Below are 12415 nucleotides of genomic sequence, written 5' to 3' on the forward strand. Positions count from 1 at the left end.
AAGACTTGGTCTTGTTTAACCCTATCAGATTTCGAGCTGCAACTAAAATGTTTTTTGAAACTGTTTTTGTTATATATAATTGACTAGCTTGTAATATTGTACACCCTGAAAAGTATTGAATCACCTGTTTGTAAAAGTATTTGTGTAGTGCTACACATGACATTGTACATTATTCCCATCAAACTGATTTTTGGGTCCACACCATAAAATAAACGCCCAAACGTGATCATAGTTTCACCCTGTTACTGTAAAATCGATCTCTAATGAGTAAGATGTCCAATGTCTAATTATAGGTATTGTAACAATTCTCAATTATTTAGTAATCTGATTGAAAAATAATTTTAATTCGATGACAGTGAAATTTTAAGCCCTTACGAAATAAAGGGCATGAGAAAAAAAAAGTTTTAAATAACTTTCTCTCATTACAGAGTATGTTTATAAGAATAGGACATGAACTATTTAGAGGACCCCACTATGTTTATTCTATATACAGCAACTGAATGTTTTACATTTCATTTAAACAATATCATGTTACTGTTATCAAAATCATTAGAATGTAATAAATATATACAGTTGACGAAACCCTGAGGGCTATCATTGTTTTGCAGGTATCTTGCATCTGGGTGCTGTTTGATACTATTTTATATGTCCGTGAACATGTTTGAAATTACAAGTCTAGATGAATTGATAAGTTCGTCATTTTGTTCAAGAAGTGTTATTTTATGTCAAGGGTGGTTAACTAGGTAGTCTGTAAGTTATACTATGTTAGGACGCCCTGCACACACCTTTTCCTCGATCTGACAATATCTGGTAGTTTAAGTGAAAACTGTACAAGAAATCTTTTTTTTTTTATAATGTTAATTCATTTAGAAGGTGAAGAATATAACAAGTTGAGTTGCCTTGAAATGCAGCCATTATTGCTAAAGGTAAGTAGTAAACTTCATTGCTTGGAAGAATAAAAATACAACTAGAGATTGTGACCCAAAAACAATTACAACAAACTTAGGGAGTCAGGATCAGGTTAAAGGCTGGGGGCAAGGCACCATAACACGACCCAAATCTGTACCACTGACTTCAAGAAGTCCATTACACTACAGATGTCCTGAAAAACTGTATCTAAATAAATGTGCAGTATGTGTTTTTCAGAAAATACAAACTTGAATTATGATATCAACACCTAATATCATTTGCTATCAACAAGACAAAAGTTAGACGAAGATTCGTCGTGGCGTTCCGTCCTCACCAGTAGTAGGGTTGACTGATGTGTGAGGGCGCACCGTCAAAGCATACCTTACAGCCTAGACATCAGTATAAGTTTATTTTATACCGCTTGTCTTTGAACGGTTACACTGAGAGAGTCGTCATTGTTCTGCTTATGGTTAAAAGGAAGTCTCGCAGTAAATACAGACATTTTCATAAACATTCTGGCAAGTTATTTTCATAAGTTTACGTCATCTACATTACACGCAATTTCAGAGAAACATCAAGTTGAAGTCACACGTAATGTAACTGATGTAAAAATCAAGAAATGACTCTCCGGAACCCAATATTTCTGAGAATGTCTTTCTTTCCTGGAATTAAGTTCCCCTTAAACAGGCATGCCAACAACAACGGCAACTCATCCAGTCTATCTACAAGTCTGAAAGATGTAAAGTTTACCAATTATAAACTACATTGTACATAACTACTGCTGTTTAACTGAGTTCATACTCACTATGCTAAATATAAATAGAATGGCCTCAAAGAAGTAACAGCATACATACATTTATATATATACACACACACACATATGGGACTAGTCAGGCATATCTCCTCACTACAATGTTAAAATACATTACATAGAGAATAGAAATTTATAAACATGAGACAAGTTCCCCACACTGGTAAAGAATACTTTTAAGATATCTATTTACACTTTTTTTTGTTTTAAGAACTGGAAGAAAAAAGACAAGAAAATACTGACAGAAGCACATTTGTATACTTTCAAAAACTTTCATACAGTACAGGTACAGTAGTCTGTTATTAGCCTTGTCCCCACATCGAATTTTTGAATCAATTCAGGTTTAGTTCTTTTGTCCCCACATGCAGTAAAACTTGTTTGAAACAATTAAATTGAATGTTTGAAACCACCTCGGGGGTGAGGGTGAGGGGGTGGGGTGGGGTTGTTTCAGACCAATTCAAAGTAAATTGATTTAAAACCAATACAAAACAAAAGTGAATCAGTTCAAATCTAATGCTCAGTTTTCTCACAGTGACAAAAAAAAAGTTCTGAACTGATTTATCTGAATTGATTCAATTTGAATTGGTTTCAAATTGATTCAAGTGGAGACAGGGTTATTGCTAAAACAGAGGCCAACTCTCCAGAATGCCGAAGAGAAAGAACTGAAGTTGATAAATGAAACTCGTTTTTTTTTTCTGCCACAAGAGGGCAGCATTCAAAGATATGAACTTTTCATGACTATATTGTGAATACATTGATTTCATTTAATACAATTTACACTGTGAAGCATTCCTAACCATTCTACTTCAATTTCATTTTCAACTCATTTCAGAATAAATACACAAAAAATTTGTATGTATTACGAAGATTTTACGCTGTGATTTAAATCACCTAACACAAATGGCAAAAATTCTGAGAATGAAAATAAAGTATTCATGTCTATCTGTTCGGCAAACTGTACTGGTTTCTACCGTTGGTCAGACTCAAGTGAAATTTACAAAAAAAAGACGCTTAGCTATCTCAACAGATGAGAGAAGTGAAAACAATGAAATAAAAAACTTAGTATATAGTACGTCTTCACCAGTATCAGGAAGTCTTACAGAGTTGTAGATTGTCCACACATTCTAAAGATAAATTTTCCTTAAATCACTTGGTGATGTGATCATGTTACACTGCGGACAAAGTTTCTTTGCGCCCTGAAGAAAGGAAAAAATAAAGATACTACAAATTAGTCAACTTTTAGTCTTTCATTCGAAATGCAAGTATCTGTTTTCTCTCTCATAATTTGACTTTACCACACACGAGTCAGGTTATTGCCTTCAAACATAAAACATGGATTATATACCCTGGTCGTTCTATGCCCAGACAACCCATGTCTACATCGCTGGTTCTGTGGTGATAAATTATGAGTCAAAACGTTCCAAATTGCCATTATTTTTCCTAATTTTCCATAAATTATGCTTGAGGAGGTATAATTATATTATTCCCCCAATACTTTTCTTCATTCAGGGTCTGTCACTTTGAGTCTAGAGACTCGTAATGACAAGGCCCCTTAGGTCACTTGTACTTTCCTTGACGGAATGACGAAAAATATTGGGGAATAATGTCTGATTATACATGAATACATTTTTGTACTTGCTGAAGCATGAATGGTTGCCAAGCGATATCAAACACAATCAGCATCCAACGAATTTACAACTGGTCCAGATTATTTACATACAGACATCAAGCCAGTGTATATAGTGACATCAACAACTAGTAAAGATTGCCCAATGACTAAATCATATCAACATACAATAAGCTGAACATTTATTGACAAGTAAATAAATGATAGTCTAGCCCAGATTTTCAATTTCAACTATGTTAGTTTTATCTTTGAAATCTAACAGGTAGTCCATCACTTTCTTGTTATCTGTACACCAGTTGTCGACAGCTGTAACTGTACCATAGAAATACATCCAGTAGTGGTATAAAATATGATATGTGTATCTGATTTGAGAGATGAATTTTAAGTATCAACTTACCAATGTTCTAAGCCAACACTCTTCACAATGGACATGCCAACACTGTACTGAAACTACAGGAGTGTGGTACATTTCCTGGAATGGCACATAATAATGGATATAAGTTAGGGGTCTTGTTAACATTACAAATGAAATCAATTCATTGGGGCAAAGAGTTTCAAAGAGACTGGGTCAAGTACACCATCAAGGTAGCTATTTACATCAAGAGTTGTCCAAGTAAGTTGCACAGAGATGAAAGACGATATTTTCTCCCTAAGATCTATGGGAAAGTTCTCATAATAAACAGCGCCCACCTATCATTGTATTTTAAAGAGACTAAGTGGCTAAGGCACAGCATCAAGGAGGCTATATACATCAAGAACTGCCCAACCTTGAAAAGTGATGAAGGATGACACTTTCTCCCCAAGATCTATGGGATTGTTCTCATAATGAACAGCGCCACCTATCATAGCGAGAACAGGGGCATGTTCGATTTGCACAATCATGATCACGATTTATCAATCATAATCATGATTTTGCGTTTGACAAATACCAATCACAATCATGATTGGTAATCATAGTAATCATGCCCCGAACCATGATTGCCGTGATTACAAGATGGCGGACAACGTAATAATTGGGGGATCGCGCGCCCATGGCTGATGGCAAGTTTGAAATGACGGAAAACATTATGTACATAAATTGTGTTCGGTCTGATTGGTAATTTGTTATCATTGTAATAATTTTGACGATGTAAAATCATTCAATTTATGGGAAATATGTGAAACTTTAAAAAAATGTTTACATGTAAGCAATCATGATCGTGATCGAGTGTTTTGTTTACAACCTCGTTTCGAGAAATGACGTCAGATTAATCACAATCATGTTTGAGCAAATCGAATGCGCCCCAGGACTGACAGTTTGCAGTCAAAATCTCTCAGCTTTTCAAATTATGTAAATTGTATTGGTTAAATTTCTAATGCTCACATAATCAAGAATATATGGGCATAGCTATACTGATAACTGTGGATACCTTATATGGGCATAGGTATACTGATAACTGTAGATACCTTATATGGGCATAGGTATACTGATAACTGTGGATACCTTATATGGGCATAGGTATACTGATAACTGTGGATACCTTATATGGGCATAGGTATACTGATAACTGTGCATACCTTATATGGGCATATGTATACTGATAACTGTGGATACCTTATATGGGCATATGTATACTGATAACTGTGGATACCTTATATGGGCATAGGTATACTGATAACTGTGGATACCTTATATGGGCAAATGTATACTGATAACTGGATACCTTATTTGGGCATAGGTATACTGATAACTGTGGATACCTTATATGGGCATAGGTATACTGATAACTGTGGATACCTTATATGGGCATAGGTATAATGACTGTGGATACCTAAACTTACATTTTCAATTTCATAAAATATTATTTTCACTCTAAAATATTACTAAGACGTGAATTTTATTTTCATTTCATTTCAGAAGGAATATATATGAGATGTAAGCTACCTGGTAATAGCCAGGGGAGTAGTAGTAACATTTTAAATTAACCACTGGATTGGGATGTAATAAAGTCAGCCACACACAAGCCAGGTTGAACGCGTTAGAACATAAATATGGGTTTTATATCCCGGTTGTTCTATATCACGACAAAAGGTGTCTATGTCATTAGTTCTGTGGTGCTCAATAATAGAAGTAAAGTGTCCCAAATCACTATTCTCCCCCAAACTATACTTGAGGAGGTATAATTATTACATTTTTCTTCATTCATCTGGAAAATATTCATAACCTGGCTGGGGGTTCACTAAACAAATAGTGGACAAGGCCATTTTAGATCACTCATATTTTCTAAATATTGGGTAGTTTTACGAAAAGAAGTACTTACCATACAAATGAGGCATTTATATTTATCGGGTTTTGACTGTTTTTCTAACATTTTGACTTTAGCTTTCAACGATGCTATAAGATCTTCTGGTGTACTCACAACATCAATATCATCACTGAAATTGATAAAATATGCAGAACATTAATAAACATAGAAAATAACAATATTAATTTATTGTCATCACTGTAATAGAGAAATATATGAAAGAAAATATCAACAAATATAGATAAATACCCCTATCAAATACCCTTCCAAATTTTACTCTCATTTTGGCCTTCAAAATGAGGCATCCACTGGCAGAGACACACTCATGAGCCTAAAAACTAGCAACCATGATTTTCTCTAGTTTGTCAGCTCTTGTTGAAAAACGTTGTGATTTAACTCTTGGGAATATTAAAATCATTTTTCAAAAACAAAATCGACTGTAAAATAATAAATAATGAACACAAAGTGTTCTGAAAATAAAAATTCACCAACTTTCAAAATGTATGTAACAAGTGTATCCAAACATTCAAATATTTTCGACCCATACCTGTTGTTGGATGAATTTTCTGTTTTTTGCTGCTCCTCTGTTTTTTCACTGTCCCCAACTTGTTTTGCTGACTCTAGATGATTTAATGATAAAAGGAGAGGACAATTTGTGAATTGATATGGAATAACTAGCAGCAAATTTATATAACACAACAAAAGACCAACAGGTGTGCTCAGTGAAAATGTAGGTAGAAATGTATGCAAATCAAATGAATAAAATATTCAAATGAAGGACAGTGTATGCTGGGAAATATTTCTTGGGTTAAAAAGTAGCTCTTTTATGAACTTTATTTCATATCATTCATGACAAATATGTTTTGGATGTATTCCTTGGCAATTAATAAAATAACTAGAGACTGAAATGGGTAAAATTTTATATTCAAATGAACCTAAAAATATGTAATCATCTCTACACACAAACTGTACATAGAGTTTTGCTGTGCACATACTAGGCTGCTTATCTGGCCTTACAATCTTTGGTTTATGGTATATCTCTTTTCAATTTCTCCAGAAGGGCAGGTGTTCTGCAAAGGACACCCGCCCACAAATCGAAACCAAAAGTTAGAATGTGCAGGAACTGAAAGTCAAAAATAGCATGTGACTGTATGATAAATACACCCTTCTTTTCTACATATCACTACATTCTACAATCTCTGAAAAAATAACACCTGGCAAAATGGTGGATATGGGATTGTTTGAAAATGAAGATTTTGACAATATCATTACTTTACGCCTACCTGAAGACTCCCATCTTGTTCTATCAACTGTTGGTGAATTAACAGGAGGTGGTCTTTCTGCTCTGAAAATATCAAAATTTGACAAAATCTTACAATCAGTCCAGGTTGGTTTTGAACGACAAACTAAATGAGAGTACTGCTGAAGTCAAGGAACTGATCAATACACTCCTTTCTAAAGAAGTTGTTGATAAGAAATGTTGATACAAAACAAGTGTTCCTCCGTAGATCTAGTCAACAACGTTATCATTAGCCTGTAAGATATGCTGTGCTGTTCCGCCCTCACCGGCTTCCTTGTCGGTTGACTGATGTGTAAGGGCACCCTGTCACGGTGTACCATACAGAGTATGTGAGTGATCATGTAACAATGTATAAAACATTTGTAAACATGGATATAAAGTAATCTAGAAACAAATAGATAAGCTAATATAACACTAAAATTAGAACCTGGGATTGAAACTCTGGCCTTTAAAAAACACATCTGGACAATCATCGACATACACAACATCAAAACACAGGTCTTACTTGAGAACTGCTACTCTGAGAGCTCGCCTTTCCTTTTCTTCGTTAGGTTCTTCTGATGTACATGGTATGACATCTCTTTCACTATACTGTGCTGCACCATACACCACACTCTCATCACCATCAACATTCAAATCTACATCACTATCGCCATCATCTTTTCTCTTGTGGACTTGAAATCCAGACCCTATCAAAATAAGTACAGTCGATATTAACAACAGAATCAAAGTACTGAACCTCATCATAATAGTGTTCGGAAACAGAACAACCGAATTGTTGCACTCTATTGAACATGAACAGGACCCCTTTTTGAGGGGTTGGGTGAGGGGTTTGGCCACATTCTTCAGTACAATGTAGATACAATAACGCGAGCATTTATATAATTGTCTACTTATCAAAGTTTCCAACCTACCAGTATTCATTTATTTATTTATTTTATATTTATCCGATAACCAACAGAAGCTAGTCACATTTACAGGCTCCTTTGGTTCAGTATTACAGTTTCACTACTTTGTAAAAAAAGTTTACTTACCAGCAAATCCACCTTCTAACATTGTAGTAGCTCTTATCCTGGTCTGACCAGCCCACTCGTATTCTTCAAACACTTCCATGTGATCATCATCATGACCTGGAGATTGTCTCTGTGTCATTAGATGAAAAAAAACCACAACCCCTGATTATCAGCTGGTTGTCTGGTTTACAATTCAATCATACTTTAATCCGTTTTTTCCCAAATTGTAGTTTTTTCTGTACAATCAAATATCCCCCTTCCCTCCTCCCCTCCCCAAGCAGAAAGAGGAATTAAAACACAACTAACCACAAATGGTTTGCACTGGTATGCTACAAGTGTACCTATAGTACAGCTGGTTTTAGCTCAACTGTTTTTTTTTCTTCATCATTTCACACACACACACACACACACATATATAATATATTATGCAAATACATATAATATGCATGTATGAAATTACGCAGTTCACACACTTTGTACACATGTAATTGCATGAATATCTGTTTTTCCAAAATAGTACCTTTATAAAAAGAAAGCACACATCAATTGGCAATATTTCACTACTGTGGTTTTAACTTCATGTTCCCCTTTGACCTATTGACCTTTGAACTCCATCACCCCTGATATTACAATTACCTTTCTTATGCAAGCTTCAGCATGGTGATTAATTTCCTCTGAGGTTCCAGTGATTTTTTGATTGCATATAGGACACATACTCTCTGCTATAACATCACTATCGGCGGCTGTGTTACCACATATCATACCATTAGCATCACTACTAGTCGACGCACCGAACTCTTCCGAAGTACGCTTTTTCTTCCTGGCTCTAGCAGCTGAAATGACACGAGTATAGAACAAGAAATGTCAGAGGCAAGCATTACAATTCTCCCTGTATCCATGGTAACAACATCTGAACTCATGACAGAAGGCCAGAATTCAACAGGGTCAACTTCTCATGCAATTCTGCTGTAGTACTGTACAAACAAACTTATCACACTGTAGTACAAATTTCTTGCACATTTCTTTATTGTTTATAGAGAACTGTCATTTTCTTTTGAATTTCTGGAGTGTCATCTATACATGATCATTTCCAGTTTTGAATATTCACATAAAAAGAAATTAAACAGAACTCACTGGACAGATCTTTCACCCCCGGGGTAGTAGTGCCCCTTCCCCTCAGGGAGCAGACACCCTCCCTATATATGTGTGTACACAAACACACATCAAGTAGTTGGGTGACATAATCTCAAATTTTGGAATTACTATGCCCACGGGTTGGCACAATCAACTTGAAATTGGTATGTTATGAATAGTTTCAAAGATTGACAGATGTAAACAACAGCTCACCATGTAATCTCTGCTGACGGTTTGACCTCACCCGCTGGAAATTCTGCAACAGTAAAATTAGCACATTTAGCCATATTCGATCGAAACAGATGGATCAAAACCCTAACTTGCATATGCTGAAGTTACTAAACAAACCTAAAATACCTTGTCTGGTGACGTCATTGGGGGTGAACGGCTTGGATGCAACTGATGGAAAAACACAGTTTGTGTACAAACTGAACAATGCAAAACAGCCAATGCGTCAGATATATCGCGCCCTCTAGTGGCACACATGGGAAATGTGCTCTTCATCAAACTGCACGTACGATCGAGCCTTCCTGTTTTCAAAACGCCGCCGTCGCGTCGGTGAGTACATCGTAAATGAAGGACAGAAATTTAGCAAGACACTTGAAAACTCAAATATTTAGACTGCATTTGGTGGTAAACAACATGTATACAAAAGCCATTCCGTTTTTACTTATTTTGAATGCACAAAAATAAGTTCTTTTTTTAAAATGCTATACATCACCACACTGACTTCTAATTTTTAATACACATTTAAATATGCAGTTGAGAGGAGCAGTTCAATTACACTATTTGTTTCGATGACAGCCCCTCTTCTTAGGGACTGTATTTCAATATGAATGACTTCTGACGAGCTCTATTTAAAAATTGGACATTCTGGGCGATTCGAGTGGTTATACCGCCCCCTAACGGCCAGTGAAACAAACTGACTCAGGAAATGACTAAATTTGTTTTACTTCACATCGCTTGTACAATGTATATATATATATATATATATATATATATATATATATATATATATATATATATATATATATATATATATATATATATATATATATAAGAACGGATATTTTGCACAGTTTCTATAAGTTGTATAAATAAGGCAAATATATCTAAATAACACAGGTAAATAAAACAACATAAAACTTTTAAAAATGATAATTTTTTAGTAAAAATTTCTGTAGAAGTAATATCAGATAGAAGAACTATGGACTGATGACAACAACACGTTCTTTGTGTCAAGTACTATGGGTTTTGGAGACAAGTTCTGTTCTTTAAGGAAAAGCAAAACAAACAATACAGCGATTCTGTTATATTTGTACACATTTCTCTTGCAAGATTCTTTGGTAACCATCATTCATTTCATGTACACGTACGTACATATGTAATCAAATTTGTTCCAGCAAATTATATTCATGGAAATAGTAATGTTTACAATTTGATCCCATTTCTAAACCTCTCATAAACATAACTTGGCACCCTAGCAGATAACAATATGTTTGCTAGTGGACGAGATGACAGTAAATTATACAGGAGGCCTAACCTGATGGACATTTTTATTATAGCGCCCTCTAGTGGTGATTTCTCTTGTAAGATGACTAGGGATTTTGAATTGATGTAAAGTGTTCAGTTATTGTGTTGGAGTTGTTGTTAAGTGATGGAATATGAAATAGTTTCTCTGAAAGACCTGTACAAATCTTTCTCAATTTACCTAAAAACTGACTAGGGATTTTGAATTGATGTAAAGTGTTCAGTTATTGTGTTGGAGTTGTTGTTAAGTGATGGAATATGAAATACTTTCTCTGAAAGACCTGTACAAATCTTTCTCAATTTACTGACTGCAGTCCTGAGCACAATGTTATGATGTACATTAATCAGAAATACATACAACCAATATGAATGCATGACATGCCAGCACCCCCCCCCCCTCCTTCACACATACACACTTTTCCCATTCTTGATGGTGGTATATTTAGCTATAATTATTTGTTACAGTAAAGTGCACTAATATTCCGAAATGAAAGTTTATTTTAGTTCCCAATCCAGCTTCTCTAATAATGTACAATATTTCCTAGGCAACACTGGTGAACTTTGACCTACAGTGTCAGAGGCTCAAATTTTGTCTTTGAAAAATTTAGCTTTCCATTCAGAAACTGAAATTGAAAACACTGCCATTTTTTTTTAAAACTTCCATGACGACAGATTTCCTTGTCCAACGTACCAGTAGAAAATTTAAAGTCTTGTACATGTACTTTCCATATGCTGCAAGCGTTACGATTACCAACAGTTCTTATCAGGGCTGAGGCATATAGCCAGGTGGTAATATCCACTCAAAGTCCCATAAAAAAATTATATATATGTTCCTCTCAAACAAGGAGATCAATATTATGTGAAATTGTGTAAATTACCGAGCTACTAAAACTTGAGTAAAACTAATGAAAACGAGCTGGAGCTGGAAAAATGGCATGCATTGCAACATTTATTGAAATACAATGTAATGAGTCAGGCTGTATTTATCATAGAAAGAGTATGCAAACATCCTAAAATATTCAATAATTGCGAAATAATACTGAAATATGGTTTGTACATGACAATTAAGAGCAGAAGAGAAAATACCAAAACCATACACTTGTAAGTGGAAAGTTGTTAGGCAGCTGTTTATCTATTCTATCAAGGCTTTTACAAACATTTTGTGATGATCAATTTAGATAAGACCTGTGACATATGGTTTGAGAATTCCAATATTTGACAGTTTCTTGTTTAGTTAAATACAATTACAATTATAGTTACCATTGATGTATTGTTGTTATGGTTTTTACACAAATCATTATTTACATTTCTTTGACAGATAAATCAATGTCAGAAAAAAAGAAAATGTGCACTTGTTGTAACGAGTACCTGCAGTGTATGGTAAAATGTTTGTATATCTGTATTTTCATGCTTTTTTGTCATAATTTTTATTAGAGGTACACATACAAGTAAAAAAATTATTTTGAAAACATGTTACACTCTGTAAATGTTAGTAAATTTGTGTTTTTTTGAAAACATGTAGTCTTTGTAGAGATGTTGGTATGTCTGTGCTGTCTTGTCAAAAGAGTCATATTTGGGATAAACTTTTTTCTATAAACTCTAATTTTTTTCTTTAAACTCTAAATTTTAATCCTATTTGATACGGGTCTGTAAACATACGTTGGTATCAAATACCAAATGTTCCATGTATTTTCTGGATGTTCTTATATACTAATGTGGAATCATGATTGTCAAATGAGAGGCCAGCTTGGAATCTGCAGGTTGCAGGTTGGAGCTTTATCACTGTCTTTTGTTTTTGAATGGCTA

The 12415-nt window shown here is 34.6% G+C and overlaps 1 protein-coding gene across 1 annotated transcript in view; it reads right to left on the minus strand.

The window, feature by feature from the left end:
- Positions 1-2154: 2154 nt before the first annotated feature.
- LOC144436163 (E3 ubiquitin-protein ligase RNF220-like) overlaps positions 2155-12415 on the minus strand; it is a 45544-nt gene continuing 35283 nt past the window's right edge. Inside the window, exons 7-15 of the mRNA XM_078124870.1 lie at positions 9293-9335; positions 8582-8778; positions 7967-8075; positions 7438-7621; positions 6916-6977; positions 6180-6252; positions 5648-5762; positions 3745-3819; positions 2155-2916 (exon numbers count right to left, since the gene is read on the minus strand). Of these exons, the coding sequence (XP_077980996.1) occupies positions 2845-2916; positions 3745-3819; positions 5648-5762; positions 6180-6252; positions 6916-6977; positions 7438-7621; positions 7967-8075; positions 8582-8778; positions 9293-9335 (930 nt within the window). The 3' untranslated portion in view covers positions 2155-2844. The remainder of the gene's footprint in view (positions 2917-3744; positions 3820-5647; positions 5763-6179; positions 6253-6915; positions 6978-7437; positions 7622-7966; positions 8076-8581; positions 8779-9292; positions 9336-12415) is intronic.

The sequence above is a fragment of the Glandiceps talaboti genome, chromosome 6 (genome assembly GCF_964340395.1).
Source record: "Glandiceps talaboti chromosome 6, keGlaTala1.1, whole genome shotgun sequence".
Lineage (NCBI taxonomy): Eukaryota > Metazoa > Hemichordata > Enteropneusta > Spengelidae > Glandiceps > Glandiceps talaboti.